We start from the raw sequence: 17342 nt of genomic DNA, 5'->3' as shown, positions 1-17342 counted from the left end.
AAAAGGGATACCAGGGAGAGGGTGACCGAGCACAAATGGAGTGAAGTGGGAAAAAATAAGAAAAGGACACATTGTAAAAACAGAAAGGCTCAAAACACTGTGATGGCATGAGGGAAACTTGAAATATAGAGCCTTTAAAGCTGATTTGGGGAGTTTGAATGGTGTTACAGTAAATCAGAACTGTCACGACACAGAGAAAGTGTTTAAAACACATAAGAATCCTTAAACACCCAAAGAGGGTCTTTTGAAAATTCTGTTTGGGACACAATGAGAAAGGTAAGGTTAGTTTCTCTGATACAATCAAATAATTAAGAAAGGGAGTGTAGCCAAAATATGGATTTAATATTAGTTTGGATAATATTTTGGAATTTGTTTTGGAATTCCACCTCCATGCGTGGGCACAGTCCAATACTGAATCCTGATAGTTTTATTGGAAAAACCTCTAGCTACTGCTGGTGGGTTGAGCAATGTGTTCAGCAATGCCTTTCAAAATGCCAAAATGGCAAATTATCAGACACATCAATCAAAATGCTCCAGAAGTCATCTAATGCTGCACTTTGGAAACACTATATTCACATTTATAGTGGTAGAAAACACATAAAATCATAAGTATCTAATTCTGCACTAAACCTTAAAGTGATTTTTTTTGCTGTCTGGTGTTAGAACAATTTACAGAATGTTTCATAATTACATACGCCAGCACAGTTTAGTTTTTTTTTTGACATATTTGTGTTGGTGGGAGCTCAGCTGTCACTACTTTTGGTATTAAAGCTCTTAATTTTACGAGTGCACTCGACTGGGTTTCAGTGTATTATAATGTCTATTCATATCTTCAGGCCAGCCAGCACTGCATGTTCATTGTTTCTGAAGACCAAAAGATGGCAACAGTGTTGTTATGTAATCCAATATGGATGCCACTATGGTCTTTTCATTTGCTGCGTTCCACAAAGTAGACAGCCCCTGGCCCTCAACCCTCAGACCTTAAAAGTCTGTTTTAAATTGTCACATCAGAGTGTACTTTCAATGATCCTTGCCCTTAAGATTTTTTCCTTGTGGGGACTGAATCGTCAGGTTTGACTATCTTGATGGCCCCCACTACATAGTGAAACCAGGATCACACAGAGACACACACACACACACACACACAATCACACACACACACACACACACACACACAATCACACACACACACACACACACACACACACACACACACAGACAGACAGACAAACATACATACACACACACACACACACATCAGGTCTCTCTGTCTTTGCGCTGTCCCTGTGTCCCACAGGCTACACCAACTGTCAGGCAATTAAGACATGCATCTCTAACTCCTATACAACACAGAATACACACTTGGGAAGTGGACTCAAATACCCTAATTGGCTGCTCCCAGGTGGCACAGCAGACTGATGCGTTCTTTTGTAGTGCCACGCTATCCACGACTGCCTACACTGAAGCCTTGACTGTACTGCTGGCTAATGTGCGGCTGGGAGCTAAATGGGGCAATGCCTATTGGCCAAGCAAGTCCCAGTGTGGCGAGTAACATTGTCAGTAAGGACTTCCTGGTTTCGTCCCGGTCTAGCAACCGCCTCAGAAGAGATAGTTGTCTGCAAAGGCTAACTGACGTTGTCAGTCGAGTGAGCATGTTCTCATTAACACTAATCTGACTAGCTTCCTGGTTGTACGCGCATTGTAGAAAAACAGAATAGCTAAGCCCATTTGCAGGTGCTGCCTCTGGACAGGGTCATAGATACATTTGTATATCAAGCGGTTTGTAAAGGGTGGAGAAAGTGAGGATAATGATTATTGTCTTAATAATATATACAGTATATATTTTAAATGTTTTACATATTATATGTGTAACAGAAAACAATGTACATTGACATATATGAGTTTTAATTTGTCATATTTCTATATTTACTTAATTCAAATGTATTTATTTTTCTGAATGAAAAGTTAGCTGTACCTTTTAGTAAAGTTATAGTGGATCTAAGTTTAGCAAAAAAATAATATTAAGAAGAACATGGTGATCATTTTCTATGATTCTTGCTTTTTCCAGTTGTTGGTATCCTATGCATGTGATATGTTAGGAGTATTAAGATGAATCTGTGTCTCCATCTGGACATAAAAATGCACAGTGTGTCTGTAACCCCATCATTGTCTCCTTACAGTGTCAGGTTCTCCATTCCTCCATCCCTCTTCCCAGCGAGAGGTTAACCAAGCCTGAACACAGGATGTATGTTTGCACCCCCCCACCCCCTTACTCTACCACTAATAGCCCCTGGGAAACTTCATTATTTATCGCTATTATAAGGGGGCTTTCAATGAATACACCAACCCCACCCCGTACCTGTAGCTTCTACCAGCCATAATTCAAGTGGGCTTCAACTGGAAAAGTTCTCAGGATCAACGACAATGTCGGTAATGTGAAAGCAATCTGCCTCCCTGGTTAAGATGACGGTAGATGGGCATGAGGAATTATTCATGTAGTCCCATCACTGGGAGTTAATAATGTCTGAGGGACGGATATGGAGAAAGATGAAGGCTTGCTCTGTAACCCGAGGGGAGAGGTGATAGATTGTATTTGCAAAATGGTTCACAGTGTCCCTCTCAAGATGTACCTTCCACACATTGATTTCAAAATGGCATCTGGTGTCAGATCTCATTATGTGATTATGCTGGCCAAAGTGAAACAGGAGGACAGACAAGAAACTCATGGCCAGAAATGAGAACTTAAGAGAGAGAAATTAACTATATAGTAGACCCTATTTAAAAAGCACAACTACACAGTAGACCATACTTAAAAAACACAACTGGATCACCGACCATATTTAAAAATCACAACTACATTGTAGACCACATAAAAAAAAAAAAAACATTGTAGATCATATTTTAAAAACCCAACTACATTGTAGATCACATTTAAAAACACAGCTACATTGTAGACCAAATAAAAAAAAGCTAAGAGGCAGTAGACCATATTTAAGAAATGCAACTAGATGGTAGACTAAAAAAAAACATGACTACATAGTAGACCATATTAAAAAAACACAACGAGACAGAAGACCATTTATAAAAAAAAAAACACAACAAGATAGTAGACCATTTAAAAAAAGCATGACTACAGAGTAGACCATATGTAACAAAAACACCAAGACAGTATACAACATTTTAAAAACATAGAAAACTTGATAACAAATCAAGTTTAAACAAACATGACTGCACAGTAAACCATATTTTGAAGAGTACATCTTTAACACTATGTAATAAACAAACAACATGCCCACTAATAAGATAAACACTTGTTCATTAATACTGTTACATGTTGAGAGATGAGGTAAATCATCTTTTCACTGATTTGCTGCTACTGGAGAAAATAAATCAATTTGATTCCATTGCTGTTGGGAAATGTGTGACTGTTGAATTGCTTTGTTGCTTAGGGAACACTTGCAGAGTAAATTACAATGATTATAGTTCATCAGTATACTGTAGGCCTTTCATCCGTTTGCAGTATCAGGACTGAAGAATGACTTACAAATACAACATGATTAAAAATGACATGACTTCTTCTTGGATTACTTTGAAATTCAGAAAGGATATTTGCAGAAAAAACATTATAACAGTATTTATGACCGTTTTCTCAATGACATTCTATTTAGCTTTGAGAAAATGCGCAGGTGTTTCACCTGAGTCTGTGTAACCACAAGTCAGAAACCACTTTGATGACAAACTAATTGAAGTGGATGGATAATGTCTGTCTTCTACTGACTCTTAAGGAGAATGTAATTAATAGTTAGATTAAAGTAATCTGATTTCCTTTAATCTATTAAACTTAGGTAAACAAATTTTACACTACTAAATAACATTTTCAAATAGTCACTTAGTAACTGTAAGAAATAACATTTAAAACTACCTTACACTGAGTATCATTAAAATGTGGTTGTGTGTACAGTATATAATTCCCAAACAGACTTTAGTTAAAACAATAAACACTTGAAACCTGATCAGCAATGCTGACTACAGATCACACCTCTAATACTTTAGCCTCAAACCCTGACATCCTTCAAAAAATAAATTAGAGCATAAATAATGGATGACAAAACAAATACTACACCCCTCCATCCCCCCACCACCCCCACATTCCATTCCCACCTTCCTCTTTGCCATCATCAGCCCTTTACATTTTTAATATTCAGGAAATAGATGTGGAAAAAGATCACATCGGAAGCAGATAGTTTAATTTGATCGGTTCAAATACATCGTTATTTGGGCCAATCGGCGGTTTGGGGGCGAGATTGTGCGCTCAGAAGTCCGGTTTCCAGAATACTGATTTTTTTTTTCCCATGCACAACAAAAGCCAATCATTCCATTTGTGTTCCGACACAATGGAAGCGCAGAGAATGGGAATGTACGAGGGATGGAACGAGGAGGGGGAGAGGAGGGGAGGGAGAGAGGGGAGGAGAAGGGAGAACGTTATCTGCCTCCCCCAGTCTTCGTCTTTCTGGCTCCTCTTTGTGAATAATAGATTAGAGATGAGAGGTGTACTTTGCCATGCAGGGGGGAAAGCCGGGCAGCATACTGCTGTAGCTATGTGGTGTTGCAAGATTACCTGCCATTATGTCTGGGCCCTTCAAAATGCCGTTTAGAAGTGTTAGTGTACATATTTTTAATTGGTGTTATGTTAGTAGCCAGACCTTGGCTGAAGGTCGTGGGCTGCTCAGTATTCAATGTCTTACACTGTTTAACCTGTTAGCTTTGTGTAGTGCAGTGAAGTGGTGGATTGTCATTGAATATCTTTGTACCCCAGCCGTTTTTTGCACTCTGGGCTCTTTGTGCTGTAACCCCTTCCAACCCGACGGTCCTGGGGTGCCATGCTGCCTGCCAGACTCCTCTCATCTTATAATGCATTCACACGGGATCCTGCTAGAGGACACCTCTTCTGGGGATACATATTTGTGCAAAGTTCACAAGTTCATTCCTTTTATTTTACAGACCGGTCCTGGCATTTGGAGGGATCTCATCAGGACCTGTCACGGGTCAAGAGAAACCGGGAACACGTGGGTCTTGAAATGTTCCTCATCAGAGCTTCCATCCTCTGGCGATTGGAAGAGGGGCAAAGACCGAGCTCTAGTCACCCATAAATGCAGTCTCCATCAAAAGAACGCAACTAAATAAGTATAATACATTCCTCACAGAGAGACAGACCGGCAAAATATTGAACCAAATGAAACATTTGTGTCCTATTTTAAGTAGAAATGGTGTGTCAACAATGAATTTGAATGTTGGACCTCTTATATTAAATGAAATGGCCTCAGAAGTCACATGTTGTCCCCAAGACAGTACAACATCATTATGTTCTGTTATAAATATCTCTGTCACTGGTGTTGCGTACACGCCCACACCACCCACAAGGCACCCATGTGCCCGTCATCTATCAAAAAATATTTGATATAAATAATCCTGACAGTCCTGACACAAGTGTTTGTGTATAATCATCTACATGGCTGAATCAGAGAACACTGAATCAGACAACAGATTTCTGGCTTGTAGCTCAGTCTACTCATTTCATTGGTAGTTAAGTTAAAACATTTTCTCGAAACAGGCTGGAGTTGGACGTGGAGAGTTAACGCAATGACACGATGTCCGTGTCTGGACATAATTTGGCGTGTATCCCTTAAATTGAGGTAGTTCAGTGTAAGTGTAATTAAAAGCAAAATTCTATGTGTTGAAATGAAACCCATTTTGAACCTCAATTTGCTTTTGATTGCTGTTAACAGAACTAGCCTAAATAAAAATAGTGTCATGCCTTTATTGATTTAATAGTTTTAATTTAATAGTTTTTATATAGCCTCAAAAGTGTACTTAGTAGGCTACTATTTTTTTTATTTCAGATTGATTCGTTCCTTTTGCATCACGTGTCAGTCTTATGTAAACAACCATTCAGTATTTTTGATAAGGTAAAATACTTTAAGCTATTAGTTTACATTATTTTGGTTTGACAGCTGTGTTCACGGTTGCATTCACGTTTTAGTAGGTGAATTATGTTATCAATCTACCTTAATAAAGTGTGTAAGCCACAGTCTACAGTAGGGTGTTGTAGCAGCGCACATGTGCCAGTCTATCATTCATCCTGGCATTGGGTAAGAACTTTGAGTTGGTGGGGAACAAAAAATCAGCTGCATGTGTGTTAATAGAAGATACTTCCAGTTTTTTCCCCTAATGTCCATTTGGGTTTTCAGAATCCACCAATAGAAGCCATTCCATGTATTAAATTGCAAAGAGCTTTTTTTAAGAGCTAGGGAAGAAAATGTTGTCTGTGACTTTAATCTGTTTTGGATCAGTATTATAATATATTTTAACAAAAGCTATTGGTAGAGCTGTACTGTACAGTTTGGGCAACAAATGAATTTGCCTATTAGACTCAGTGGAGTCTGGAACATTTACTGTAAGTGTTCATAGTTGCACACTACAAAACCGATCTAAAGGAAATAAGTACTGTTATTGTAACAATGTTGGAATTTTTATGTTGGTAATTTATTGCCAGAATAAAGCAATGACAGTAAAATAAATGACTTCATTGCATTTGTATAACATGTGCTCTTTATAATATTAAAATGAGCTGAAATACTTTTTTAAAGTAACATTTGTTAAAAGGCACTGAAGTGGTGAAACAACCCTTATACAGTATTTCTTACATAAGTGGATAGGCAAAACCCCTGAGGTGGTTCTATGTGATTTATGATGTCTGATTTCTTATCATGGGGAAGTAAAAGGCGTGTTGCTTCAGGACAACTCCACCTGATTCAAGGCGGCTGTGTTCCATGACAAAGCAAGGTATAAGACCGAGGTTCAAGGCTTAAAGTCAATGCAACGAGGTTGGGAGAACCAAAAGCATGGCAGTAGGGGAGAGTAAGGTGCCCACACTGTCAACGTCATTGTGTGTAACTGACTGAGGATGTACAGTATGTCTTCTGAACTAAGAGCAATGGTGCTAATTGCAAAAGCTATGTGCAATGGTCTGTTTACAGAATAATGAGTCCAGGAACTAGTCCTAATAACATCACAGCCAACTAATCATCTCCCGTTTCAAATTCCCCTCTCCCACCTGTAAAATTATAACGTCAATAATAATAATAATAATAATAATAATAAAAGTACCTTAAAGTAGCTCAGTAGATGCACTGTGGGTGTCCCTAAATGTTCTTTATGGGGCCATGTTAATTTTTTTTATTGAAGAGTAGCTGCTGATTTTGGCATAAGCAAATGGGGATCCTAATAAAATCAAAACATTTTAAAACCTGCTAAACAGCTTTAAGCGGCAATAGCAGCCAAGAGATGTGATTTTTCAGCACTGACAAACACTGCACAGCTGAGTATTGCTCCTTCTACAGCACACTTGTGTATGGGCCCAGTTGACTCAAAGATGATGAATAACAAATCTAAAAGAGGGAAATTAGCATGAAAAACTCTTCGCATTTCAACTGATGCATAAAATATCTGCACTTACTTTAATGAGCAGCGATAAAAGTTGCCACGCAGCGCAGCAGAGAGGAGAAGAGGAGAGCATCCTGATTGATGTTGAACATTAGATCGGTAGTCTTCCAAACCGAGCAAACATCCCAGCATCAAAGCTTCCTCATTGTCCTCTCCTCTCGCATCCTGTCCTTTCTCTCACTCTGTCTTTTTATACAGCTCTCACATTTTGTCTATTTTATTTTCTTCAGGTCTGTCTGTCTGATTCTCTCTCTCTCTCTCTCTCTTTCTCTCTCTCTCTCTCTCTCTCTCTCTCTCTCTCAGAACTCCCTGTCAAAGACAAAAGTCAATTTATTTCACCACCATAGTGCCAGACAAATAGCTCTGCTTGTTTCAAACAGACCACAACAGAAGGGAAATGATAAAAGGCCTGTCAACTAGCAGTCATTTTCCCTTTTGTCCCCTCTCCTCTCGCCCCACATCTCACACTACTGCAGCTTAGGGTGCTGTTGTAAGGCGTCCCATTGTAGCTGGGAAAAGTCTTGAAAGGATGTGGAAGAAGGTTGTTTTGAAATGTCCAGAATACATTTGAGTGCATAAACACTAGAAAATACTTCAGTATTTTGTCTTGTTGGTTTAACTGCTAATAATGTTTATTATGAAGTGGATAATTGTTGAGGGGGAACCTGGAAGTCAGCACTTAATTGTACAGCGTGTGTGTTTCCTGTGCATTTGAAACATAGACTTGTCTTCTCTTTTCCCCTCTCCAGCCCTGAAGAGCTCTCTCTTTGTGATAATCTCTTCACGCACCTTCCCAGGAGTGGATAACAAACTTGGACTTATCAAGCCAAAACCAGCCTCTCTTGCCTCTCTGAGTTTTGAGGTAAAACCTGACATAGAGGGAAAAAAAATTACCTACTTGAACCCATGTGTCAGTTATCTGCAACTTTGCAATTAATTCCCCACGCACACACTTTTCCCTCAATCCCAACACCACGTCCTCTGCTCGTCATATTCATCAGAGAATGCACCACCGAAGGGCAACTAAAGCCCCATTTGTACCTGATGCTGGCATGTGTTCTCTGTCCTGATCTTGCCTACATTGTAGCCCCACCAATTTTCTGACAGGTGTTTACCTCTAATGGACAGAAAAAACTAAGAATATGTCATATTTACTCCGGTTTAGCCCAGATTTTTCCAAGTGGGAAGACAATGCTTTCTTCCATCCTACTTTTGCACAACTGCAAACACAACTGTTGACGACAGAGACAGGAGCGCCATATCGGAGACTCTGAAAAGAAACAGGTCAACGAGACTGTGTGCGAGACTGTGCGTTCTCTGTCGGACACAGGCGCCAGTCGAGTTGATGGAGTTGCATCGTCCGTTTTTTTATCTGTCAATGCCCCTGTCTGTAGTTGTTTTTGTCTTGCTGGGGAGCACACCAAAACTGCAGTACTGCAGTGAGTGACCGTACGGAAAGGAGACATCCGATTTAGAAATACACTCCATAATTATTCAATCCAGGCTGGGAGACTGTTCTCTGCTAATCACCTCTGTCTCGGTGTGGGGTAGCCCAATGGTTGACATCTCACTGGCAAATTCTTTCTGGTTGGTAAATGGGATGGTTTGCTTAGTGCCCCCGCCCTGACCAGAAACATGCTGTCCTGTTCCCACCAGAACTGAAACATGAAAGGGTGGGAGATGAATTTACTTTCTGGTAATAGAGATTAAACCAATAGAAAATGAACACAGTGATCAAACTGTGGTCAGAACTTATAATGAATGTTTGAACGGACAATAACAAGACAAGATCAGACAAGATCAGGACAAGATCAGGACAGTGTCTGAATGAAAGATGCATATCAAAACCAGGCACATTACACTAAAGACTGAGGTGTCTACCATTCTCTTTTCATCAGTTGTTTGATAAGAATCTTCTAAACCCTAGCTGCTTCCTAGCTGCTCGAGAGTGCTCCGGCCCCATCAAGGCCCTTATTAGCAGGAGATCATTTAGTATTCTGTACAGGGCCCATCTGACAGGTCAGTGACCCCATCATCCAGACCGTAACCTCTAATATGGGGGATGGGGTTAAGCAGAGAAGACAGGTAACAATCAAATGCCCTTTTTCATATGGTAGAAACCTAGCCTGAGACCTTAAAGATTACGTTACAGCTCCCAGAGCTTCTATTTATCTGTCTCCTTTCAGTGGGCTAACATAAACAGAAAATGTCCTGCATTCACAGCTTTAAACCGTGAGGCTGCAAAGGAGGAGGAAGGTGGCTGATTGGGTTGACATTTAGAGTGTGTCATAGAAATGAATAAAGATAGGATCTCTGCAGTTGGTGGGTATGTGTTGACATCGTAGGAGGCTCTTCCTGTTTGTTGTTTATGTCTTTGTCTCTGTGACGACACTGTCGGTTTCTTTCGATTGTTGGAGGAGGATGTTTTAGTGTAAGGCATGGTGCAGCCCAGATTTTTTAATCATGCAGTCTGATGATACAGTGTGTTGTTGTTTTACCCAATCTGATTCATTCTATGTGTGATTCATCTGCATCTTGAAGATGAGTGTTTTAACGGCAGTGGGAGTTTTGGCAACGAGGGAATCATCATAATTCTGAAAGTAAAAAGTCCGAAAGATTTACAGTGAAACAGCTGTCAGGAGGGCACAACACAAAAAGCTATGTTTTTTTTACATGCTTTTCTTCTCTCACTGTGTTTTTTTTTTGTAAATTCGCAACACATTGGGTATAATATATATGAGTACATTGTGTCCTCCTTTCGGCAAGAATTGAAGTTAGGAGTATCATAAGCTAAAACCATTCACATCCTGTTTTACTTCTGCTACTACACTAACTGGTTTCTTTATGTTAATCATAGCAGAACCACATAATATTCAGAAAAACAATCATCCATTGTCATGAAAACCAATTTGAGTCCATCACTAACCAGAAATAAGACCGGGCATGTTGAGGTAATAAGGTAAGAAAAAGCTGGTTGGGATTTGGTCTTTGTCTAAAGTAATTACTTCTATTCAGGACAGTTCCGGTGATAGCTGAATGTCGTATCATCCTTACAGACAGACATGATGGAAGAAGAAATTAAAATGACTGTATCCAACCAATGAAATTCACTAAGTTGAATTTGAATGCTTTATCGAATTTGCATGCCTAGCTAGCTGTCAATCTATCTGCTCTCTGGACTGTAGTGGAACATTTCAATCAATCAAGGTGGATTGGAGTTATAATGTCTCTGCGTAACTGACATGTTTTTCAATCTGGCTACCGAGCTCTGAGGTTTCTTAATTCACTATGGACTTCCTAGCTTAGCTAAATAAGTATCAAGCACTTGGTTATAATGTGACAGTGATGCACTGCAGTGACGTCTCTTTGGGACAGTTACTGAAGATAAAAAAAAAAAAAGCTTCCTAAACATACTGTCCACGTGCAAAGCTTTGTATTATTTTCCAATTTAGATAACAGTTTGTCATGGAAAGCTTGCAAATGCATTTCATCATCACTACTGAAGGGACCAGAGAGAATAGAGCTGCTTTGGTATGATTTCTTTCTGGAGATACTGTATGTTTCCCGAAAAAATGACTGGAGACCGTGGCCTCGGGTGGTCCAGCTGCCGTCAAGACTCGTACTGCTGCAGTATGGGTTTGAATCTGACCCGCTGCTTTTTCAGCAAAAAATAAAACTCCTCTCCGTCTCTTCACTTTCATCGTCTTAAAAAAAGAATAAAGAAAAAAGAAAGAACGCTGGGTAGAACGTTTTTGTTTGACTTAAACAGAGTTCTGCTATTTTGATACTGCATATCACAGTAGGTAAGATCTATTGCAATGGCATGGTTGAATGTCACCATTTCCCATTCACAGTATAGAAACAGACTTTCAAATTCTATTTGATAAATAAAGGCTCTGACCATAGGGAATATCATGCCCTTTTGGAGACAGGCCAGGACAAAACAACAAGAGCAAAGGAATTGAAAGAGGCATCTTGGTCATCCAGACAGATGGCGGAGGAGACAGGAGTGTCCGAGTCTCAGAGAGATAAAGTCCAGATAGAGAGGGAGAGGCCCGGGAGGAGTCAGGTTCAGACAGAGAGAGGGAGAGGTCCAGCACAGATCACCTAGACTGTGGAACAGATGGTTCCTCACCCTCAGACGACACCTGTCCTGTCCTGTCCTCATACAGCTACAAGAAGAGGCAGGCTTTTATGGTGTCACGCAACACAGAGCCTAAAACGGAAAGCTTTATGTAGCAACATAAACGCCTGTCGACTGGCTGGCAGGTTGCCACTGACCCTGCAGGCTGGTCAAGGTCCTGTAGGGTTGTGCACTGCCTGGAAGTGACCGGGAGTGACCTGGCGTTCCATGGGAATCAATGAAGGACCTGGAAAATGGCGACGCGTAGAAATCCAATTCATTAGCATGTGTGCGATGGCTGTAGCTGTCTCAGTTCCAAGGTCTCACGCTGCTATACTATTGTGCTGGGGGATTGGGTCAGTTCTCCTTCCCCACAAAGTTCTCCTTCTCCACTATAAATCGTTGTTGATATGAGGAATGCATTTTCTGAAGTTTCCCAGTCTCCTCCCGTTTGAAACTTTAGGAGGACATGAGGTCCTGGTCCACACCTACGGAGTACCTGGTTTGGGGGGCCCGTTGCTGTCCCTGTCCTTGTCCATCTGGTCATACTTCTGACCTAGTCTAAATTTAAATAGACTCTGGATTTAGCCCACATGCATTTATTAATTATTCCAATTGGACTCTTAATATCTCACACGGCACAGCCAGAAGAGGACTGGTCACCCCTCTGAGCCTGGGTCCTCTCTAGCTTTCTTCCTAAAATTCGGCCTTCTTAGGGAGTTTTTCCTAGCCACTGAAATTCAACACTACTGTTGTTTGCTCCTTGGGGTTTAAGGCCGGGTGTTTCTGTAAAAGCACTTTGTGACAACTGTTGTTGTAAAAATGGCTTTATAAATACATTTGATTGATTGATTGATTGATTGATTGATTGTAGCTGTTGAACGACTCCAATGAACAGAAATACCGTGAGTGGAAGTTAAAACAGGAATACAGTGAATGGGAGTTAAAACAGGAATACAGTGAGTGGGAGTTAAAACAGGAATACAGTGAGTGGGAGTTACAACAGGAATACAGTGAGTGGGAGTTACAACAGGAATACAGTGAGTGGGAGTTACAACAGGAATACAGTGAGTGGGAGTTACAACAGGAATACAGTGAGTGGGAGTTACAACAGGAATACAGTGAGTGGGAGTTACAACAGGAATACAGTGAGTGGGAGTTACAACAGGAATACAGTGAGTGGGAGTTAAAACAGGAATACAGTGAGTGGGAGTTAAAACAGGAAGCCAACAGTGAAAGGCAACTGGAGGTACATGGCAGTGAGAACAGACCAGTATTCCTGGCGTGTGTTTGTGTATGTGTGCGTGTGTGTCGGTGGGTGTGTGTGCACAGTGTGTGTATGTGTGTGGGTGTGTGTGCATAGTGTGTGCGTGTGCATGTGTGAAAAGCCACAAATCAGGGTTTGAAAAGAGTGTCAGTGTGTATGAGGAGGGCTATTTGACAGTGTAATCTATAGGGCCCACCAGGGGCAATGTGAGCTCCTACTGCCTATGACCTAGGTCATTATGAATAGGTATGGGCGTTTAAGCTGCCGACGTTCAACTCACGTTGGAGACTTCTCAACATGTTTTGTCTTTAAAATATATTTTTAAATGAATGTGTGTTCCCAAATACATTTCTGAAGGTGAAATATGCATTCAAATAATGTTTTTGAAATGTTGTATATTCCCTGTGGATAAGTGTGTCCAAACTTTTGACTACACACAAACACACACACACACACACACATACACACAAATACATTTTGTAAAAGGTTAAGACAGTTAGCCTTTATGTAATTTAGTTTTTGTACTCTGAGTAGAGGCTATGGAGTAAGACATCCATAAAGTCCTTTCAGGTTAACACATCACATCTGCCTAAGAGACAGATGCTTCCAGCTGGTATATAACTAAGTAAAGCCCCTTTCACCTTTGCTTTTGTACCCAAGGAAACAACAACAACAAACACACACATACTGTAATTAAAATGAGCTGAACAGACGTTTGCTAATTCAACAGCAGCCCTGAAATCCGGATCATGACCATTTCCTCACATTTGGGGAAATCTGACTAAATCAGGAAATGTTGTTGTCTTTGTTCAATAGCGTGACTTAGTGGGCTGTTATAGCCCTAAGCCACAGCCTAGTAATTATTAAGTGTTTTCCTCCATTTCAGAGACTGAGGTCCAGTCCTAAGAAGGCTGGCTTGAGTAAGGTGATCACTGATCTCTGCTTAGTTAAGTATTGCCCATCCATTAATGTACATTAGTGGGATGTTAACAGTAGTATCAAATGATAGCATTCTAACTGAAATCAAAGATAAGCAGGGGATTTATCTTGTTGTTCCGTCCGTGCGGTTTTACTGAGTGAACAGAGGACACCCTGAGGATGTCTAAGAGACTATGACAGAACCTCAGGATATTACAGGGATGTCCTAAATAGTTTTAGTTCTGTTTTCAGGATAGATACTCTATCTGCCTCAGGCTAACAGGAGCAGAAAGAGCCCCATGTGAACAGTGGAGGAAGCAAGACAGACTGACTGACATAGAGAAAGAGGATGGGGTGGAATAGCAAGACATAGACAGACAGACTGACAGATTGGCATAGAAAAGGAGGATGGGGTGGAATAGCAAGACAGACAGACAGACAGACAGACTACATAGAGAAAGAGGATGTGGTGGAATAGCAAGACACAGACAGACAGACTGACAGATTGGCTGAAAAAAAGGAGGATGGGGTGGAATAGCAAGACAGACAGACAGACAGACAGACTACATAGAGAAAGTGGATGGGGTGGAATAGCAAGACAGACAGACAGACTGACATAGAGAAAGTGGATGGGGTGGAATAGCAAGACAGACAGACAGACAGACAGACTACATAGAGAAAGAGGATGGGGTGGAATAGCAAGACATAGACAGACAGACAGACTGACATAGAGAAAGAGGATGGGGTGGAATAGCAAGACAGAGGAGGAGAGTGGGAGTGCATGACAAAAAGAAAGTTATATAGAGACAGAAACACACCCAATACAGAACTAATATAACTGTCACAAAACTTGGCATATTTTTTCTGAAGTTAGCCCAGGAGATTTTTATAAATTCTAAAGAGTAAGATCTGAAAATGTGTTTGTTCAGCAGTGAAAAATATCAAAGATTACCCACTGTTATAAAACAAATTTGACCACAGAAATGTCAGCTGTTAAACTATTCTGCTTCACAAACGTACAGCTGGGGATGGAAGCATTGTCTGTTGGAAAAAAACAAACAACTAAAAACAAAAAATGAATGCAGATATATAATGTAACTGCAATTCTCAACACTCATGGAGGAACTACAAAAAGAAAGAGAGCGTATTTCTCTGCAACACTGGAGCCATTCTGGATGAACACCATCGTGAATTGTCCTACCCCAGGGACAAAAACAAACTGACACAAAAAACCGAGCTAAGAAATAGACTGGTAATTTTTTTAACAATAAAGAACAAAAGCCAAGTAGAGAATCTTCCCAGATGGAACAGAATGGTGTGAATTAGTAAATGAATACAGCGATATAGTCAATGTTCATCCCTCTCCCTTTCCCTGTCCATCCTTCTTTCTGTTCCTCCCTCCATCTCTCTCTTCATTTCTCTCCATCCCACCATCTCCATTCCTCTGAAGTTAGTTAGCAAAGCCAAACCATGACAGAGATGTTCATTTATTAGAGCATCACGCTTTGCTGGCCTGGTCCCTTGTCAAGCCTCCAGCCTTCCCTCTAGCACTTCAGAGAACAGACTTCATGACCGACAACAGACCAGGCACCAGCCAAATATGGGGATCTACACAGTGCAATCCAGCAGAGACGCACATATCAAAGCAGTGACATGTTCTTCATCTGAGGTAAAGAATACAATGAAGATGGATTCTGGGTGTATTGACATAACATCTCCAATGCGCGTGCCATATTGGTATCAGACGTCATATGGGGGAAGAAAATACTCAGTTGTGCTAAGAAAAAAAACACGTATGCATTTATCTAAACAATATAGCAAATCCACACAAACACATTCACAATGCTAAATAATTACACGCACATCACGTTAAGTTGCGTTGCAACCTCTAGAGGTGGAATGTCCACAGTGTGTGATAAGTGGGAACTAAATGGAAGGGAATGAATCACAACAGGACAGTCTAAAGGGATGCATACTAATCAGTATAGAACCCTGGGGAAAACTAAAGGCCCAGCTAATAACATCCATCTGGAGGAGGTGTGTTTGCGCGCGTGCGTGCATTCGCGTGCTTATGTGTAAATGGGCACAAGCGTGTCCTCTGTGGGTGTATGCACAGTCCCCGGCGGGGTCATCTGTTCTACCCCACACTGCAAGCTCGTTAGACAGGAACAGCACGGCTTTTCTATGCATCCAATTAAGAAGCGCATATAGGAACACATTTCTATTAATTAGATGAAAGGAAATTAAGCATGGAAATATTTAATGTACCCCAGTCTTGGCATCAAACAAAGATGTACACCCTTAATAATGTACTGCCTACAGCACAGACGAGTTGGGGGAAGAGAGTCACCATAGAATACAAAACCCGTTTTGGGAAACTGAGAAAAACTCCCCACAGCGTAAACAGAGGGTGAAGGTAGAAATGACTGTCTGTTTGTTGGGTTACAGAGACAGAGCCCCCCGTGAATAGAGAGAAAGGTAGTGAAGAGAAACACATAAAGGAAGGAAAGATCGAAAAAAGCAGAGAGAGAAAGAGGGACGGCAAGGGAGTGAAAAGAGGGAGGGATTAGAGAGGGAATGACAGAAAAGCAGAAGAAAATAGTACTTGTTGACAGAGCAGATGGAGCCTCTTTGTCTGGACTGTTTATGAGAGAAGAGTAATGGGTTAGATTGCGGATATGGGTTAGATTGCCCACGTTTAGAGGCTAAGAGGTTAGAATGTTAAAAACCAGGTTCAGACGGAAAGAAGTTGGGTTGAATTACAATATATAGACCAGGTGTAGATAGTAAGAACTTAGATTGTAATATTGACCAGTTTTAGAGGGTAAGAGGTTAGATAGAGTTATATAGACCAGGTTTAGAGGATAAGAGGTTAGATAGAGTTATATAGACCAGGTTTAGAGGGTACAAGTTTAGATAGAGTTATATAGACCAGGTTTAGAGGGTACAAGTTTAGATAGAGTTATATAGACCAGGTTTAGAGGGTACAAGTTTAGATAGAGTTATATAGACCAGGTTTAGAGGGTACAAGTTTAGATAGAGTTATATAGACCAGGTTTAGAGGGTACAAGTTTAGATAGAGTCGTGTAGACCAGGTTTAGAGGGTACGAGATAGGTCAGATATAGAAAGTGCTGTACTGTACCTTTGGGCTGGCCGCGGCCCAGCGTGACGAACCCAGAGGAGATGAAGGTATGAAGGTCATGACCTCCACTGCCGCGGACACTCTCCTTCCCATAGTGGAGACCTGAAAAAGCCAATCACTGAGTCCCAAACCTGAACATGGTGCAAACACACAGGGTGGTGCGAACAGACCGAGGAGAGGTCTTCCAAAGGATGCCTGCTTGCCAGGCATTTCTTCTACTGATGTAATACATCTTTGGTCGAGCAACTTTAATGAAATCCTTTTCATTTGAATGAGCAGGAAACAGCCACTCCAGATCCCGTCATAAATTAATCCCACTATCACTGTTGCTATCAGAACCCTTCACCACCCCCCCTTTAAAATACTAATGGAAGAAAACGGCAGCGAC

At 40.8% G+C, this 17342-nt stretch overlaps 1 protein-coding gene across 8 annotated transcripts in view; it reads right to left on the bottom strand.

The window, feature by feature from the left end:
* The window catches only part of LOC105023017 (protein shisa-6), a 63712-nt gene that overhangs the window by 34566 nt on the left and 11804 nt on the right, over positions 1–17342 (bottom strand). For all 8 annotated transcript variants that reach the window (XM_010891867.4, XM_010891868.4, XM_020046204.3 and 5 more), the window contains exon 4: positions 16955–17056. In XM_010891867.4, the coding sequence (XP_010890169.3) occupies positions 16955–17056 (102 nt within the window). The remainder of the gene's footprint in view (positions 1–16954; positions 17057–17342) is intronic.

The sequence above is a fragment of the Esox lucius genome, chromosome 5 (assembly GCF_011004845.1).
Source record: "Esox lucius isolate fEsoLuc1 chromosome 5, fEsoLuc1.pri, whole genome shotgun sequence".
Lineage (NCBI taxonomy): Eukaryota > Metazoa > Chordata > Actinopteri > Esociformes > Esocidae > Esox > Esox lucius.
Note: the sequence above shows the minus strand (reverse complement) of the source record. Positions and strands in the feature narration are given on the sequence as shown.